General features: G+C 34.5%; 1 protein-coding gene across 1 annotated transcript; it reads right to left on the reverse strand.

Annotated features, from left to right (window-relative positions):
• On the reverse strand, positions 1,451-16,906 carry LOC109820760 (ATP-dependent 6-phosphofructokinase 6-like). The gene is made up of 15 exons (XM_020386955.1): positions 16,754-16,906; positions 9,428-9,736; positions 9,291-9,337; positions 8,733-8,772; positions 8,559-8,621; positions 8,349-8,486; positions 6,632-6,790; positions 6,491-6,544; positions 5,916-5,984; positions 4,588-4,717; positions 4,402-4,442; positions 3,667-3,891; positions 3,228-3,276; positions 2,027-2,181; positions 1,451-1,907 (listed from the first exon to the last, which is right to left on the reverse strand). Exons 1-15 carry the CDS (start codon positions 16,904-16,906, stop codon positions 1,740-1,742), a joined length of 1,800 nt encoding a protein of 599 aa, XP_020242544.1. The 3' UTR covers positions 1,451-1,739.

Here is a 19,464-nt window from a genome sequence, read left to right on the forward strand (position 1 = left end):
TGCATACATGTACAGAGGAAGCAGTTTTCTACATGCAAACTAAAAACTGTCTCAAGGTATGTAATTAATAAAAGGACAAATTTTTGAAATCAACCTTTTTGAGAATTTAATCGGCAAAAACAACTCAATTAGAGAAAAATTAGCAAAATTGACCGCTCGACGTTAGAGAGAACGGCCGATTTTGCTAAAATGGAGTTTCTGCGATACACGGGACTACTAGTCCCGTGTAATTTAAAGCCTTAATCAAGCGGCCAAATTATACGGGACTAGTAGTCCCATCTATTTCGAATACTTAAGAACTTCAGCCCTAAAATCCTGTGACCCTCCCCTCTTCTCAAGTTCTCCATGACTTCTCGCGACCCGGCCGACCACGCTCGCGACCACACCACGTCTCGCGACCCCAGCCTCCGACCGCACTCGCGACCACAGACGCCTCCAACCATGCTCGCAACCATAGCCGTCTCTGACCACATCAAACTCCATTTGCTTGGCATGGCTAATCATTAGCACGCCGTAACTACACGGGACTAGTAGTCCTGTGTAGTTAAAAAACCTCTTCAGCAAAATTGACCGTTTTCTGCCCGCGAGGGCTAAAAACGGTCGATTTTGCTCATTTTTAAGGGAGAATGTCGTTTTTGCTGATTAAATTCTCAATAAGTTTGTTTTCACAAACTTGTCCATAATAAAACCGTACATTATTCATAACTATGATAATAGCATGCATGTCCAACATGATGGTAGGCAAGTGGAAGCAGTTTCATTTTTTCCAAAGAAATTGAAAACTAGTACATCCAATTTGAATCTTTATGGACAATATTTACATCGAAAGAAAAAAAAATTGAAGCTAAAAGAGGAAGAATTAGGACTTAACGTGAAGAGGAGAGAGCTAAGCTCAGCTGCCAATTCGATGGCGATGGGATCTGCATCAGTGACCGCCAAGCCTTCCATTGGTTGCTGGGATTTGAGGGGACGATGGGATTAAAAGTCACGGCTTGAGTTTAGTTGAAGGGTGAAGGCGCAGCCTAATTTTATTCAAGGGTTCTTTAGTTTTTTTAGATATTGATCCCTTAAATCTTTCATACTTTTAAGGACATTCACAATTCATTGAAATTGTTATTTAGTCCCTGCATTCATATGAGTTACTACAGAGTAGTCCCTCTACGGCCATGGGATGAGAAGAGGAGGGTCTAACTTTGGCTTTTAAGAGAGTTTAGATTTGTATTTAACCTAAATAAAATGATATGATCGAAAATCTAGGAAGTTAAATTTTAATGGAGTATTCTCTCAAACAATGGCAGTTGTTTTATTAGGACAACACAATACATAGATAGATTGTGAATCAGAAATTTTAAAAATAAAAAATTATTAGTATCTGATCGAAACTCGATCTGATTTAGAGCTTTGCTCATCACATTTCAACATCACGTCTAGCCCATAAGCAGCTATCTGATATGCAAATGGCAGTTTTAAATGGTTATTGATGAAAATATGTAAGAAAATGTTTGAACAATATCTGTGTAAACTCCAAGCTATTACACCCTCGTTACTAAAATAATCATATAAAATTATCAGATTTCTCAAAGATAAACTAAGAACTCTTTGATTGCATCAGAGTGTTACATAGCACAATAAGAGAGAAGTGGAAGCCCTTTATTGGAATATCTTCAAGTTCTTCGAGTATAATTTTAAAACTGAAGCAAACTACGAGATCCTTTAAAACCGGCTGAAGCCACATTTTTTCACAATGAGTTGATCCTCATGTTATCAATCAATTGAAGGGTTTCCTTGTCAACCATCTCCCTCACCTCCTCATCATTGCTAAAGAAACTTGGTTGGTTTGTGGAGGCGAGAAGCCTAGCCCACATTCTGTCGGTTACCTTGACGACATTTGTAGTCTCCGTAACCCTCTGAAAAAAAAAATAATAATAATAATAATACACCAGTAAATTGGGATATATGCAATTCTCACATATGGGAACAACGAGAATAAATTTAAAACTCTAAGTTATAGACGAAATGTACTCACGGAAATTGGGATGTATGCATGTTTGCCATTTACGGGTCCAACTGTGAAACCTGTGTACCCTGCCATGGCTCCATGGACAGCACTTTGTGCGAGAAGTGTACAGTAGACATTATCGGATGCATTGCTTGGAATGGCTCGGATCATGTAGGTAGGATCTGCAAAGAACTCTAATACATTAAAATTCACTTTATGAAGGTTTTAGCAACTATACTATACCAAATGTATTCTCGTCTTTCTCTTTTCAACAGTACAATACGTCTGTAGAGGTTTATTAATAACAATTGACAATTTGAGAACATCTCAGGATCATGTCAATATAACAGGAGCCAATTGGGCTGAATAGATCTGTTACACATTTTCTCTTTCTATATATTGCAAAATTGAAAAATAAAATTAAAAATTAAAAAATTCCTTGTGATCTTCAAAGGAAATAGAAATCACATTTAACAAAAAACAAGAAATCAGATATTCTAGTTTTGTACTAAAAACAGGTGATTTCTTGGTCTCAAAAGGTAAAGCAGACGTATTGACATAATCACATGTATATGAATGCGGTGTCCCATAAAATCCTAATAAGAAACTCTCTTTTTCTTCGTGGACTGCGGTGGTAGGAAGTCGGCTAATCAGTATATTTGGTTCATAGAGTGCATTTTCCAGGAATTTTCTGACATATCCAATAGTTCGATATTATTTTAAAGTTCATTGCAACTATGTAAACCAATGGAATCAAGATCACAGCATAAAAAACATAGGAAACTGTGTCTGACAAGTTTAACGAATATTATCTTCAAACACCATTAACTGATGAAAGGTACTACCTTCAAAAGTGCATATGTAGTCGAAGAAACACCATTAACTGATGAAAGGTACTACCTTCAAAAGTGCATATGTAGTCGAAGAAGAAAGAATATTCCCAATTGTACAGTCATTTTACAATGCAAGTGCATATGTAGTCGAAGAAGAAAGAATATTCCCAATTGTACAGTCATTTTACAATGCTAGAAAGCATCGACTTTATTCTTCTTACTAACCAAGATAATGTTCCACTTTAGCAATATGAATATACACTTCTGGTACCAAACGTTGAAGTGGAAACCACCAGGAATAAGCCTCTTTTAAGTAATGAAAATATAGTTCCACATATTATTCAAATTATGCAATTCCAGGCAAGCAGTGGTTAGTAAGAGGGGGATAGAACTACCTATATACTTGAGATATACTGGTAATTTCCTGTCCCTTGTGAAATGATCCTGCAAATTTGATTGTTAACTTCAGTAAGAAAAAAATATCACAGCAGCAAGAAGAGCTGTGGATGAACACATCACAAGTATAAATCACACGCTACACCAATATATTAACAAAGAAGTAATTTATATGATACTGAAATGTATTAGATTTGTTTATAAAAAAATTAAAACTTATATCATAATAAAATTTATTATATAAAATTTATTAAAAGACTGAACAAGGATATTCAAGCATTATTAGCTGAAAATGATAGTGGTTTTCCAGATATAAACTAATAAAACCCAAATGATTTATTTAGAAATAGCAGTAAACCTGATAAGATTCACTAAATTTCTGCAACTTCTATTAAACAGCAATAAAATATAACTTTAGCGACTATACCTAGCACAGACCTTTATCTTTTGAGATAGCCATAGACCAATATCCAGAAGAAGGCGATTTCCAGATTCGTCCTTTTCATTGATAATGCCCACATGTTGAGCTACATGGTCCTGTCCTGCTCCTTCTGCCACCACAATAACTATGTGACCGTTTTCTTTAAGTCGTTGTTCAACAAACTCATAAAGACCACCGGGGCCTTCCAGATAAAATGGGGATTCCGGAATCAAACAACAATCCTGTTGCAGAATATAACTAAGAAGTTCTAGAATTAACATATATAGTTAAGCAATTTAAGGGTGAACTTGCTGATAAATAAGCATAGGAAAATAATTCCTACTGAAGATTGCAACTTTGAGATAATGTTGGGCTTGTATTAGTATTTGCGATTGTGCTCCATGTGGGTGCATGGGGGTTTGATGATATGCGCTCTGTTAAACCTCCGAAGGAGTTGAGGCCTATGAATGTGCATACAATTTGTGGTAACTAATGGATCTGCAGGTAGCACATATCATCACCACCAGTATTTATGCATAAACATATGTAGGTATTTCCACATGCATGCATACAGTCATGTCTGTGGGTTTTTTTTTCCACTAAGCGTTTAATCTTGTCATCGAACACTTAATGCTGAGTAATAACTAATAATTCTTTCATAGTACCAACCGCAGCTGAAAGATAGAGGTTTCTTGAAAAGCATGTAGAATTAAATTTCTGCATTTTTTAAAGTAGTTTGATGGAGTTATTACCACATCTCTACTCGCCAAAGTAGCATACATGGCAATAAACCCTGCAGCAAATACAAGAATTGCCCCAGCATTAGATTGATTGACACTGAGTTTTCAACTTCAAAGTGAAAGAAAACAAGATTTAAAGAAGCATTTAAAAGAGAGATATTGTTGTAATAATGGAAAACGTCAAGAATGCCAGCTTACCGCTGTAGCGGCCCATGAGCTTTACAATACCAACACCATTTTCTACACTTTCAACTTCGACATGCGCAGCATTTATGGCCCTCTGTGCTTCTTCAACAGCAGTATCGAAACCAAAAGATTTGTCTATTACCTGAAACCGCCAAAGAAATCATCCACCTTTCCACAAGAAAACTGTGTAAAAGCATAAAAGAAAATGTAATGTGATACACTACACACATAAAACCCTGACACAAATATGTGGGCTTATGCTTGAAGAATAGCATCTTTCAGCTTATTTCTTCTTCCTCCATCAAACATAGTATATCCTGGCTACTTTATCAATGGAATACCTTTTCTCTAATTATTCATTCTATTAAGGAAAGTAAAATCTACAAACATATGGTAAACCTAAATGTAGCAGATGAGTCCCTGCACAACTGTTTCGTAGCAAGCCATGAGTAAGAAGAATAGAGAAAGTACCAAATAGACCTATTTTCCCATAGTTTACTGGATTATAGGTAGCCATAATGGACTTCTCTTCTTATAATTTACTCAATCCATTTACAAACTGGTTTAAGCATATATCCTTGTTTCTTCAAGAAAAAATATCTCGAGCTCAATTGACATTAAATTTTAATAATGTATGCATATTTTATGCTACTTAAAAATTATAAGATAAAAGTAGCTCAAAATTATGATCTTTAACGATATTTCTTTGACACGCCCACTTCGGTGTTACACTTAATGCACAAAGATGTGATTCTTGTGTAGATGAATAAACGGAGAAATGTCACCATAACGAAGTAAAGCATACTTTATGACCATCAAATGATTTAATCTTGTACATGAAGGAAGGGTCCGGATAAAATTCAACTCAAGAATATAAGGTCGAATAAGAAAGTACGAAAAGTCAATAAGGAAACTGTTATTTGCAGTAAATATAAGGTTATGTAAGCCAGAAGTAAAGACCCTGTAGAAAAAGAACCACACTCTAACTTCAGAGTCATTTCTAATCTGAATCAGATGCAATGCATCCATGAAATGGGTTATCTATTAAGGAAACAGCCCTAGGTCCTAAAACTTGAAGATATTTGTTTATATCTTTTTTTGGTCAGTACTAGTTTATACCTATGATATGAATATTTTCTACAACATCCTCTGACAAGTTATTATCAAGTCCTCAAGTATCAGTTTAAATACTTAAGCAAGGTTTGACAAGATAAAAAAAGCAAAATAAAAAATAACCCAAATTCTAATGCATAGAGGTAATAAGCAAATAATGATAAGCCAATTCAAAAAAAAATCAGAATCACCATTTAATTGATCGGTCAAAAGTTTATAAAACATACAGCAATATCATTATCAATAGTCTTAGGAATTCCAGCAACTGCCACTTGAAGACCACGTTTCTCAACTTCCTGCAGATAACAAACAAATAAGCAAAGTAAAAAAGAAGAATCATAACTAATTACCTGCATAGGCATAACAAAAAAGTGATGTCATACCATATATACGTAGTTTGGTATGCATACATAATGTGTATGACTCTATGTAAACAATGATGATATAAGATATTAATCATGTGCACATTAGTCCTCACTAATGTCGATGGGAACATTGAGTTGAAGAGAAAGAGCTATGAAAGCAACAATTATAAGAGATTGATAAAAATAGCTACATTTAGAAGAAAGAAGAAAGTGATGAAGCAACAAATTAACATTTATCCAGAAAAAGACCAGGAGGCAGCCATAAAGAGAAAGCATAGTGCCAAAACTGGTATGAAGGATTCAGTAAAAGTTGGATATTATGTGAATGACAGACTTTAGATTCTAGCAGAAGGAAAGGACAATGATGTATTCATATAACTGACATGAATAAATTGGATGAAGTTTTTTTATTATGAGTTATAGGGACAAATAGTAACCTGATATATGGCTGCTGCTCCTTTTTGAGTGCCATCACCTCCAATAATGTAGACCTAGAACCATGATCAACAAAGATCCTTATGTAATGATGTTATACCAATGCCGTATTGGTTTTCGAAAAAAAGAATTAAGGGTCCTACTTGATTAATTCCACGATACTGGATACTATCAACTATTTTGTTGGTATCATGACCACCTCGAGATGTACGAAGGACGGTGCCACCACGTTTGTGAATATCACTGACAACCTTTGGTGTCAGTGTAATGGTATTTTTTGAGTAGAAGCCCCTATATCCTCCCTGTGAATATTATTATAATTAGGCTAGAGTAAACAATCAGCATGGGTATATAGAAAGATATTTGCAACTTGTAAAATAAAGAGGCATAAAACCTAAAAATAAAACAAAGGTAATGATGAGACCCAACGGGGTCTAGCCGAGTTGGTAAGCTGCCTATGAGTAGTACTCCAAGGTCTCAGGAGCACCCACACGAATTTAATTTCGTGGAATACCTGAGGCCGTGCGTTGGGGGGTGCCCCTTAGCCACGCTTGTGGGCTTGATACCTATGAGCTGAAGGATCGTGGGGAAGTTCCCTCGCCAAACCAAAAAGAAAAAAACAAAGGTAATGATAGCTGCAACTTATCAGAGGACGTAACTGTCAATAGAGCACTAGATGGGAAAAAAGGATCAGATGGCAACCCTAGTAATTTGTGTTGAAGGATCTTTCAGTTGTATATATGCTCTAAAAAATCAATATGCATAAATTAAACGACAGAAAACATGAGAAACGATGGAAAATATTAGAATAAGTTATCCAAATATTTTGAGATTTACCAATGGATAACAATTTTCATAATTCATGATTGTAGTCAAGGATATAGAGCTACCAGGGCCATTGGACAATTCACGAGAAGCAAGAGCCAACAAGTTTGACCTCTAAAGCCAGTAATCAAAAAACCATAGTGAACAAGAAAACCTACGTATATGAATAGAACCCAAAGCAGGTAAATTAGTACAATAATTCTGCTTTAAGTTTTAACTTTTTACAATTTAATTTTTCCTTTTGACCTATTACATTTTCTAGATATCACTCAGTGGAACCTGTGGATGCTATATATTGCATGCAAGAGCAAAGTTCGATAGGTACAAATTTAATTTGATAGTCTCAGAAGATATTGTGAAAATTACCAAATAAAAGATTAAGATAGATTGCCTTACTGTCCAGCTTAATTAATCTCTTGCCATTGATAAGTCTCAAATGATGAAATTAAAGCATGGAAGATGGATTCCAAATGAAAGTTTGGATATAATAGCATCGCAGAAAATGGTTCATGTGTGTGATTGCCAAATTGAAGTACCTTAAAACATTAAAAAATTGAACAAAGAGAAGCAGAATTTTAGTTGAAACTTGAAATTTAAAACAGGTACAGACTCATAACCTGGAGAACCGCAGCTGTGCACTTCAAGCATTTAATGTCATTTTCAGGCGAACAAAATTGTAACAAACGTCACTTCTTTTCTTTATACTTTAACAAGAATAAAAATGTAACCCTCAAGCCTCAACCCTCAACCCTCATCACAACTTCGGAGTTTTCATGAAGTAAAGGGGCATCTGATATGGCATATGATAGCAACACTGTATTGAATCATATTGTCCACAAATTTAAAGTTGATTTAGAAAAGGACAAAGTTTCGTAAATCCAAGTTTTGGCCCATAAAAAGGGTGCTTAATCTGTGTTGCCATTTAGAGTATAAAATTGTAACCTTCAATCCTCATCACAATTCCAGAATTTTGGTGCAGTGGAAGGGTCATTTGACAATAGAAACTGTGTAAGGTCAAAGCTAACAACAACGTACCTCAATTCCAATAATGTTGTTGACTCCATACATATAGTTTAGACCACAAACTATCTCACGGATCACTGTATTGATCCCTGGGCATAGACCACCACATGTAACAATGCAAGCGCAAACCTCTTCTGGACGAAAGTAAACCTAAGAGCACAAAATGAAAACAATCAAAATTCCCTAAAACACAAAGCACGGATTTAGAAGCATAATTTATACTTGTTCCCTTGGTCCAGCACGCCGAAAGTGCACCCCTTTAGGACTATTCTTCTGCACAACAACCTGTGAAACCCAAAAGAGAATAGAATAAAGCAAATCCAGATCATAAAACATAAACCATAAACAGAAGAATTTAACTCCAACAGTCAAAAAAACCTGAATAATTTAACCAACCCTTTGAGCAACCACATCTTCCGAGGTAACAAAGTTTTGCCTATTGATTCAAAACAACATATATCATCTTTTCTTAACAATGTGAAAAACATATATTGCAGAAAACCGTCTCAAAATTTTCTGTCTATGTCACTTTGCCTCCATTAACGAATGACTTATGTGATCCCCATATGACCCTTTTGGCCAAAATGTCCGATATTTTGGCAGCCTAAACATCTAAAATTAGCCTCTTTTCAACCCAGAATCTTATTTTTGAGTTTGACCAACATACACTCCAAGATGCAGTAATCAACTGAAAATTACACATAGGGACTGAAATTATACAATTCAAATAATAACAAGTAGCCGGAGCTCTCATTTTCACACACAAAAAAAATAATTTTTTCACAATCCTTCACCCACTCATTCAGTAGTTACCCTAATATTCCAAGTTCCTACAACTATTTAATCCCTCAAATCCTGATAAAATGTGAGGCAAAGTAAACAGAGAGACTAAACTTCAAGTAGGAGTTTCTGTAAATTTAAACAAACTAAAATTTCCAGTAATATCTGACTCACTTCACAATCGCATACGCCGGACTACTTCGAATAGGACTTCCGTACGCCTGAAATTTCAAAACTTCTAAAAAATCAACCTCAAAAAAATCTCACCAAAAACCAAAAAAATAAATCTTTTTTGTATGTTTTCAAATTACCGGTAGATCGGGCAGGTGATCAGTGAGATGAGGGACGTCCTCCAGCACGAATCCGCCGTCTCCGGCGGAATCATTCGCGATTTGTGCGGCCGCGGAGCGAATTGTTGTAGAGCGAAAGCGAAGACGAAAGCTAGGGGTTTTAGGGGTTAGGAGAAGAGAGGGATTGTGTTTGATCGGAGATGGGAGGAGAGGGGAGGAGGTAAGGGCGGCGGCCGCCGTGATCTGACCAGTTTTATCCAGTTGGGATTGGTGGGCCCAGCTTGGGCTTAAAAGTGATAGGCGGATCAAAGAGTAATAAGGCTTATTATGCTAATTAAACTAGTAAGTAAATACAGATATTTGTACTATAAAATGGAAGTGCGGTGGAATCCCAAGGGAGTCATAATTCATAAGGAAAATTATTTCAAGGCCCCAAAAGGAAACTTATTTCAAGGCCCCAAAAGGAACAATTTCATGTGCTACAGCTCCTCTAACTTTTTTCCATGTGTTGCAGCCCTTAAATTGGAGATCTATGTGTTGCAGCCTTCTTTAGCAATTATTCTCTGCCAACTAAGCATAGAAAGAGAATAAAAAATTAAAAAAATCCCAAAAATGCTCTCATCTTTTCCATTCTTTTCTCTCTAAATCTAATAGTCATGGCTCCTCATTTCTCCTCTTTTATAACACATCTCGTTCCTCCTCTCCCCCTCTTCCTCCTTATACTCTCAGACACCGACATCCCCCTCCGTTACCACCGAACTTAGGTGCACGCTTCGGCCATATTGTTGATCTGGGAATATATATTACATAAAAAAAACTCAATATTATTTGTTTTTTCCTCCCACTAATTTTCTCCGCTCTCTCTTTCTTTTCCCCCGAAAAGCAAAACAAACCCAAATTTGGTCAACAATGGCAATGGTGAAACCCTCAAATTCGTCGAAGTTCTCGTCAGAGGATCCGTCAAACAACATATCGGTCTCCAACACTAAAGGCGAAGAACGAGGCAGAGGAGACGACGTTGGAGGAGGAGGACGAGGAGCTCGTGTGTTAAGTCTAATGAAATTCGTAATTTCTGTTTGAACATTGTGGAAAGATGAAAATTTAAAGAAATACCAGGTAGATATGATTTTTGGATGATTTTTTGATGATTTTTTTATGTTAAGGGGTTGTTTGTTTGCCTAAAAAAGAGAGAAATCAAAAAATGGAAAACTATTTCTAAGAAAAATTGTGTTGGGAATGTTTGGCTGTCTAAAAAAAGAAAGAAATCAAAGAATTGGAGATAAGATAATGTTAATTATCACCTTATTATTGGATGATGTTAGTGGTTTTTAGGAAAACTTGTTTTGATGCTGTTTGGTTGGCGAAAAAAAAAGAAATGAATTATAAGAAACCTATTTTCTGTAATAGGTTGTTTTCTTTTGTTTGGTTCATTCTTAAAAATAAGAAAATAGATAAGATGAGATGAGTTGTCATTATATTATTGAATGATGTGACCCACACTTAAAGAAATTGTTTTCCTAGCTTTTTGGGAGGAAATGAGTGGAAATGAAATGTTAATGAGATGATGAGTTGTCATCATCTTATAGGATGATGTGAGTGATTTGAAATGATGAGATGAGATGAGTTAAGTGATGTTGTGGATAAAAATAATATTTTATTAGATGTGATGGAGAGTTGTTGGATGAAAATAATATTTTATTAGATGTTGTGGATGAGTTGTTGGATGAAAATAATATTTTATTGGATGTTGTGGGTGAGTTTTAGGGATGGAAATGGATGAAATTGTACTTTTTGAGATTTCCACCTTTTCATTTTCATTTCTTGGTTTTTAGGAAATCAACCAAATAGACCCTTCAAATTCAAGGTGAAACATTAAGTCTAATGAGTTAGAAGTAAAGTCCAAAGGCTTGTATACTAAGTCTATCAGGTTGAATAATAAGTCCAAGGGATTGTACGTTAAGTCTGTTGGGTTGAATAATAAGTCTAATTTATTGAATATTAAGTGTAATGGATTATATGTTAAGTCCAATTTGGTTCATGTTAAGTCTAATTTAAATCATGTTAAGTCCAATTCGGTTCATGTTAAGTCCAATTTGGTTCATGTTATGTCCAATTCGGTTCATGTTAAGTCCAATTCAAATTGTTTTAAGTCTAATTTCATATTAAGTCCAATTTGATTCATGTTAAGTCTAATTTGATTCATGTTAAATTCAGTTTGATTCATGTTAAGTCTAATTTAATTCTTTTTAAGTCTAATTTAAATCATGTTATGTCTAATTCAACTTGTTTTAAGTTTAAAAACAAGTTGAATCAGGCTTATCATGAATCATGTTAAGGCTATTTTAACTTATTTTAAGTCTAATTTCATGATAAGTCCAATTTGATTCATGTTAAGTCTAATTTAATTCCTTTTAAGTTTAATTTAAATCATTTTAAGTTCCTTTTAAGTCTAATTTAAATTATGTTAAGTCTAAATCAACTTGTTTTAAGTCTAATTTCATGTTAAGTCTAATTTAATTAGACTTGAAACAAGCTGAATTAGAGTTAAAAGGAATTAAATTAAACTTAACATGAACCGAATTGTACTTAACATAAACCAAATTGAACTTAACATGAATCAAATTGGACTTAATATGAAATTAGACTTAAAACAAGTTGAATTAGACTTAACATAATTCATGTTAAGTCTAATTTAACTTGTTTTTAAACTTAAAACAAGTTGAATTAGACTTAACATGATTCATGTTAAGTCTAATTTAACTTGTTTTTAGACTTGAAACAAGTTGAATTAGACATAACATGATTTAAATTAGACTTAAAACAAGTTAAAATTAGACTTAACATGATTTAAATTGGACTTAACATGAACCGAATTGGACATAACATGAGCCGAATTGGACTTAACATGATTTAAATTCGACTTAACATGAACCGAATTGGACTTAACATGAATCAAATTGGACTTGACATGAGCCGAATTGGACTTAACATGAACCAAACTGGACTTAACATAAATTAAATTGGACTTAACATATAATACATTACACTTAATATTCAACAAATTAGACTTATTATTCAACTCAATAGACATAACATATAATCTTTGGACTTATTATTCAACACGATAGACTTAGTATACAAGCCATTGGACTTCATTTCCAACCTATTAGACTTAATGTTTCACCTTGGATTTGAACTTGTTAGACCCTAGAGGGGGGTGATTAGGGTCTTATGCTAATCTAATCCGATTAAATGCCAATTAAAACTAATTAATAAGTTATCCTAGCAAGTATAAAATACAACAAGATATGTAAGCTAGGATAAGCAATATGAACAAATGAATATATCCTATCAATGAGATATTACAAATATATGAGCAAGGATATATGAACTAACACAAGGGTAAAATAAACAATCTACACAAGTGATAGGGTAATATGATGAGCAATACACAAAGGCGATATAAGATATGAAAACAAGAATAAGAACGCCAATGCAATCACAAACAAAACGATATGTTTACGAGGTTCGGTCCCCACGACCTACGTCCCCGCTCCTCACCTCGAGGAGATCTCCACTATCACAACCGGGTTTTCTACGTTCACCCGAACAACGTTTACACCTCACAATACAATCACTATGTAATCACACCTCACACACTAAGTGTTGGTCCTAGCCCGTGTCCTCCTCCTCAAGTGCTCGGTTACAACCTCTCCCTAGGCACGTCAACCGACGCCACTCCTCTTGGATTCGACCCCGTCTCTCACCACACACTTCTCTCGGTGTACAAGTGTATTACAAGTGAATCCTCACAATTAAGCACAAGATAAATCAATTAATTGTTCTCTAAACAAGGTGAGAACTCAATTAAGCACAACTCTTAGTCACTTATCTCACAACCCAAAATTATACTATGAATGTAAATACAATAAGCTCAATGGGTGCATGTGTGTGTTCATGTGATGAAGAAGTTACATGAGATGCACAAGAATGATTAATATTCTTATGTTTTTGTACATCATAACAAAACTTAGCTAAATGACCTTGACGGCCGCAAATAGAACACTTGTAAGTTTTGCTATACATGTGTGGATAATGAGTGGATGATTTTGATTTGGTCTTGGCACAAATGTTCATAAGCTTCTTATGGTTATTAATGCATATTTTCAAAGTTGAATCTAAAGATGAAATACTATTTTTCATAAGATTCAAATCTTCATTTTTAGGCACATATGCATTTTTAGAAGTAGAACATAAATAGTCATTTATAAAAGAAGCTGTATTATTTTGTATGTTCTTTACTTCTAACATGGCATTATCTCTTTCATGAGTTAAACTAGCAACGTTTGAAGTTAAAGAAACATGATCCAATTTTAATTTTTCATTGTTTTCTTTAAGGATCACATTTTCATTAGAAATAGTTTCAAACTTAGATGCTAACAACTCATGATCGGATTTCAAAATTTCATGCTTGCTTTGTAAATTAATGAAATCATTTTGCAATTTGTTAAAGGCATGTAATAATTTTTCACTAGCACAAGCAAGTTCATCATTAGGTAAATCATTTATGGTTTCGAACTCGCAAACCTCACTAGGGCTATCGCCTAGTGGCCGTGTGCATGATGCTCCACATGAACTTGAAGCGGGATCCTCCAAAGCTTGTCGGATCGCCTCCAAGTCTCCTTGATGTGCTTCTATAAATATCCATAAGGTGTAAGCACTATCAAAATGAACAAACTTGTTAGACATAGATGAGTTAAAAGCATTTAACAAATATTCTAACAAAATGTTGTTCATAGTAAACATGCGATGATCATTTTTATTCCACTTGGATTTCTCCAAAATGGGCACAATATAAGCATCATCTATAATTTCCCATAAATCAAAATGTTTAGATCTAACAAATAGTTTAAATCTAACACACCATTGGGCATAGGGGAAATTGTCTAATCTAGGAGCAACACTAGAATCATAGCCTAAACAAGATGCATCATTCATATTCATAATTTGTAAAAATATATGCAAGCAAGATACAAATAAAGCTCAAAATTAGATTAGCACAATAAGCTAACTTGGATCTTTAACTCAAGGCGATTAGACCTTAAATCAAAGAGCACCAAGCTCTGATACCAATTGTTAGACCCTAGAGGGGGGGTGATTAGGGTCTTATGCTAATCTAATCCGATTTAAGTGCCAATTAAAATTAATTAACAAGTATATTCTTGCAAGATAGATATACAAGAGTTATGTGCAAGAATAAGCAATATGAACAAAGGTAAATATCCTAGCAATGATATATACTATGAGATATATGCAAGGATATATGAGCTAACACAAGATGATATATCCTATCAAAGAGATATACAATATGATATATGTATAGGATATGTAAACTAACACAAGGGGTAAACAATCTAAACAAGATAGTGGATGATATAGATAATGAGCTAATGACAATGGCGATATAAGATATGAACATAAATATGAATGAACGCCAAAGCACACTCAAACAAGCAATATGATCACGGAGTTCGGACCTTCCGTCCTACGTCTCCGCTCCCCACTCCCGGGGAGAAATCCACTATCAACCGGGTTTTCTACGTTCACCCGAATAACGTTTACACCTCACAGTATCGGTTTTCAACGCTCACCGATCAACGTCACTCCTCACACTCGGTTTCTAGCTCACCGAAAACCTCACTACACACTCGGTTTCTAGCTCACCGAAAACCTTACAACACTCACAATGTAACAAATATAAATTTGTTCTCTATAATAGATGAGAACACAATGAAAGCACAACTCAAAGTTACAATCTCTCACCACCCAACTATACTATGTATGCAAATACTATAAGCTCAATGTGGGTGTGTGTAACAATGAGTAAAATAAAATCTAACTCAATTAACAAACTAGCAATAATAAGAATATGAAAATCAATAATGAAATTGCTAGAGAAAAGAGTTAGAAAACTTCTCTAAGAACACAAGAAGAGGATGAAGGGGATTGAGAATGAATCCCTCAATCTGCAGTGAAAACTTCCTCCTTTGTAAACAGAAACCCAAACTCAAAACAAACAGTAAAAACCTTAAACCCTTGCTTAAACTTTTCTTTTCTTTTAAAACATTTCTTAGTTGGCTTGAGAGTTGAAGACAATGGGGTATTTATACCCTCTCACAACTCAGCCAAGAAACCAGAGCAAAAGACAAAACAGCCCCAAGGCAACGGTCATAAAAAGAGCCGTTGGAACTGTACTGGACAGGCGTCGGTCGACCGATCCGGTCGACCGAAAAAGCTCTCGGTCGACCGGACCGGTCGACCGGACCGGTCGACCGACGAACTCTCTGTCGGTTACTGAGCAAATGAACAATTTACCGGTCGACCGGTGCGGTCGACCGAAAACTGATATGAAAACTGTTTATCTGATTTTGAAATGCTGTTTAAAAATATCAAATAAATTCCAAAAAATGTAAAACTTTGGGGAATGATTGTAGACATGATAATAAACATGCTACAACGACTGGTTTCGAAAAAGGACTTCCCAAATGAAAAATATCATCATTTTACAAAATAGTCCAAAACATGAAAACCTGAAAATTGATATTTTGATATTTTGACTTAAACAACATTTTGAAACCTTATGAAATGATTGTATAGACTTGATAAAAGATATAACATGTTGTTATGAAGTCTATAATCTAGAAATACAATATTTTCATAAATTTGCATATTCTATGCAATATATTCAAAACACTAAATATGATTTCATTAAATATAAGCTTGTTAAAGGTGAAATCATATATAGGCATATAAACATGAAACAAAATAGTATTTTCCAATTCTATTCATTTGTTTCATAGTAAAACTTGAAAACTATCAAACCAAAACCTATATGTATATATATAACTATATATATACAAAATCCAAAACGTGTATGTGTGTATATGATTGAGCTTAAAGTACTAACACACATAATATAAATTCCTAAACTAAATTACCCAAGCAATGATCTTGATCTTCAACGAAGCTCTATCTTGGTAATCTTGCGGATGAAGCTTGAACTTGGATCTTGACTTGAATGTGCATTGCTTCACTCCACTATTCCGCCAACCTCCATTAGATATGATCGTTGAAGCTCTATTCCATCCATCCTCCAACTACGTTGTTTGTCTACAATACATAGGAATACACAAATACTAGACAAACAACATTAGTGGTAAATTGTTTGTTAAACATCATCAAAACAAGAAGGCCAACAGAACTTACCATAAAAAATCATCAAAAAATCATATTTACCCGGCATTTCTTTAAATTTTCATCTTTCCACGATGTTCAAACAGAAATTACGAATTTCATTAGACTTAACACACGGGCTCCTCGTCCTCCTCCAACACCATCTTCTCTGCCTCGCTCTTCGCCTTCAGTGTCGGAGACCGATATGTTATTTGGCGGATCCTCTGACGAGAACTTTGACAAATTCGAGGGTTTCGCCATTGCCATTGCCGGGCAAATTTGGACATATTTTGCTTTTGGGGGGAAAAGAAAGAGAGAGCGGGGAAAACTAGTGAGAGAAAAAACGTATAAGGTTGAGTTTTTTCTATGTAATATATACCCCATATCAACAATATGGCCGGAGTCCCATATCAACAATATGGCCGGAGCGTGCACCTAGGTTCGGTGGTGGTGGAGGGGGGTGTCGGTGTTTGAGAGAAAAAGGAGGAAGAGGGGGAGAGGAGGAAGGAGATGAGTTAGAAAAGAGGAGGAATGATGAGCCATGACAATTAGATTTAGAGAGAAGAATAGAAGAGATGATGTCATTTTAGGAATTTTTTTTTATTTTTTTATTCTCTCTCTATGCTTGGTTGACAGTGAATAATTGCTAAAAAGTGCTGCAGTACATATATTTCCAATTTAAGGGCTGCAGCACATTGAGAAAAAGGTAGAGGGGCTGCAACACATGAAGTTATTACTTTTGAAGCATTGACACAATTTTTCCTAATTTATAACAACAATTCAATCACAAAGGATTCAAATTTTGATTGCCTGTAGTACAATGAAGTTTATAGTTTAGTTGCTATTACTCATTTATTCAAAATTTTGGTAATTAATCTCCTCTCAGGCTACCGCAAGCGGGATTAATCCCATCCAGTAGAGTGGGGATAGCTCGTGGCTGATCAAAAAAGAAAAATTGAGAATTATATATGATTGTGTCGTCGAATCAATGGAGTTGGTCCAACTCAGGAAATGTAGTAACATATAACTACATATAAAATCAAACACAACTTCATTTTTGCAATATTAATGTATCTCTTTCAACAGAATATACAATACAATAGTTTTTGCAACTAACCAAATTCGGCATTTTGAAATGAAATGTATTTTCTGCAGTAACATACAGGTGTCAAAATAACATATTTGAGATTTTTTTTTTGTGTGTACGAATAAATGTTACATGTAGGGGTGGTAAACTATGGAATCGAATCCAATACTAAGATGTTTGTATATGTATTTGTTTAAAAATTATCGAATTCGAACCCGAATTTGAATATCTACATACGGAGTTTCTCAAATTTGGACTCAAATACTTAGTATTTGTTAAATATTCATCAATATTCATGAATATTTATCGAATATCAAAGTATAATTATTCTGCTAAAGAATTTGATTTTTTAAATAGTATTTAAATTTATAAATAAACATTATTTGATTATATATATATGTGTGTGTATACATATATATTCGAACATTTCCTTAGAAAATTGATTTAAGGTTCTTGAAGCCTCTCAAAATTAGTATATAGAACTCAAATTGAAAATATAAGTGCGTTGAAAATATAACTTCATTTTCGTAATAATACAAATTATAAGCACTTAAATTTTAAACAAACATTTGATGAGCAAACAAATCGAATATACTGTACATCTGGTTAAATTCTATTCGCTAATGAACTCAAATACTAGATATTATTTATTTTGTGTTAAATAAACTACGAATTGAATATAACCGAATAGTTGCTCAAACAACTACAAACTATTTGTTAATTATTTGATTCAAAACTGCTTGTAGTTACATGCAACAATTTCTATATACAATACTTGCTATATTTATAGTTACTCTTGTCAGGCAGACGTGAGAAGAACCTTCTTCTTTTTATTAGGCAGGGAGGCAGAAAACAAAACTACTGTGAACTCTTCATGTGGAGACACTAAATTCATTTTTCCTTAAAAATGTGAACTTATGCAATGGACTGTATCTAATGAACATTTGGTGATCAAAGAGAAAAGAGAACCCAACCTCCCATTTTTGCCTTCTTTTTTATCACCAGCTATTCAATGAACAAAAAACATAGATAGATTATCTTCTGAAACTTGATTTTATAAAAGGAAAATAAAAATAAAAAACACTAGCTGGCACCTCGTAGTTCCCATGGAGTTTGCCTTTGGTTCCATGTGGCCTTGCTTGGCTCCTTCTCATTTTGTCTAGATTTCTCACAAAGTCTTTTTTGGATCAAATGTTGATTACTATAATTAATTTTGCTTTGTAATAGCTAAAATGAGTAAGTTTATCACGGACAGAATAAAAAAATTAGCTAGAATACATAAGAATCTGGATGTATATTTTGGAGAGGCGTTACAGACACACCCTTAGGCACACCACCAACCACCCCTGCTACAGTGCAGCAGCCCCACATGTGATTTTTTTTAAAAAAAATCACGTGAGCTGTAGGGGGGGAGTGTAGTTGGTGTTGTGCCTAAGGGTGTGTTGTATCATTTTCCTATATATTGAGGGGAAGGGGGGGACGTTGAAATTTTATCCATAACACAAAAATTAGATCAATGAAAAATACAATTTTTCAAAACTTGTATGCGCATAATAATGGCTTGTGCTTTTTCGCAGGGTGTCAAAAGCAAGCGATGCTGGAAAAATGCCCCCCAGTATGGACTGCAAATTAAATTACTCCTCAAATAAAAGCGAATTAGGACAGAAAACAAACTATCTTTTAAAAGTAACGAAAAAGTTTGGTTAAAAAAATAATTAACTATAATTTAATAAAATAT

This window comes from Asparagus officinalis, chromosome 8, assembly GCF_001876935.1.
Source record: "Asparagus officinalis chromosome 8, Aspof.V1, whole genome shotgun sequence".
NCBI lineage: Eukaryota > Viridiplantae > Streptophyta > Magnoliopsida > Asparagales > Asparagaceae > Asparagus > Asparagus officinalis.

Excerpts from the sequence above, each read along its gene's own strand:
- LOC109820760 (XM_020386955.1), bottom strand. The coding sequence starts at position 16,906 with ATGGCAATGGCGAAACCCTCGAATTTGTCAAAGTTCTCGTCAGAGGAT. Across the intron at positions 4,718-5,915 it reads CTATTGATAATGATATTGCT|GTAATAGACAAATCTTTTGG; the intron begins GTATGTTTTATA and ends TGGCGGTTTCAG. Across the intron at positions 3,277-3,666 it reads GGCTATCTCAAAAGATAAAG|GATCATTTCACAAGGGACAG; the intron begins GTCTGTGCTAGG and ends TCAAATTTGCAG.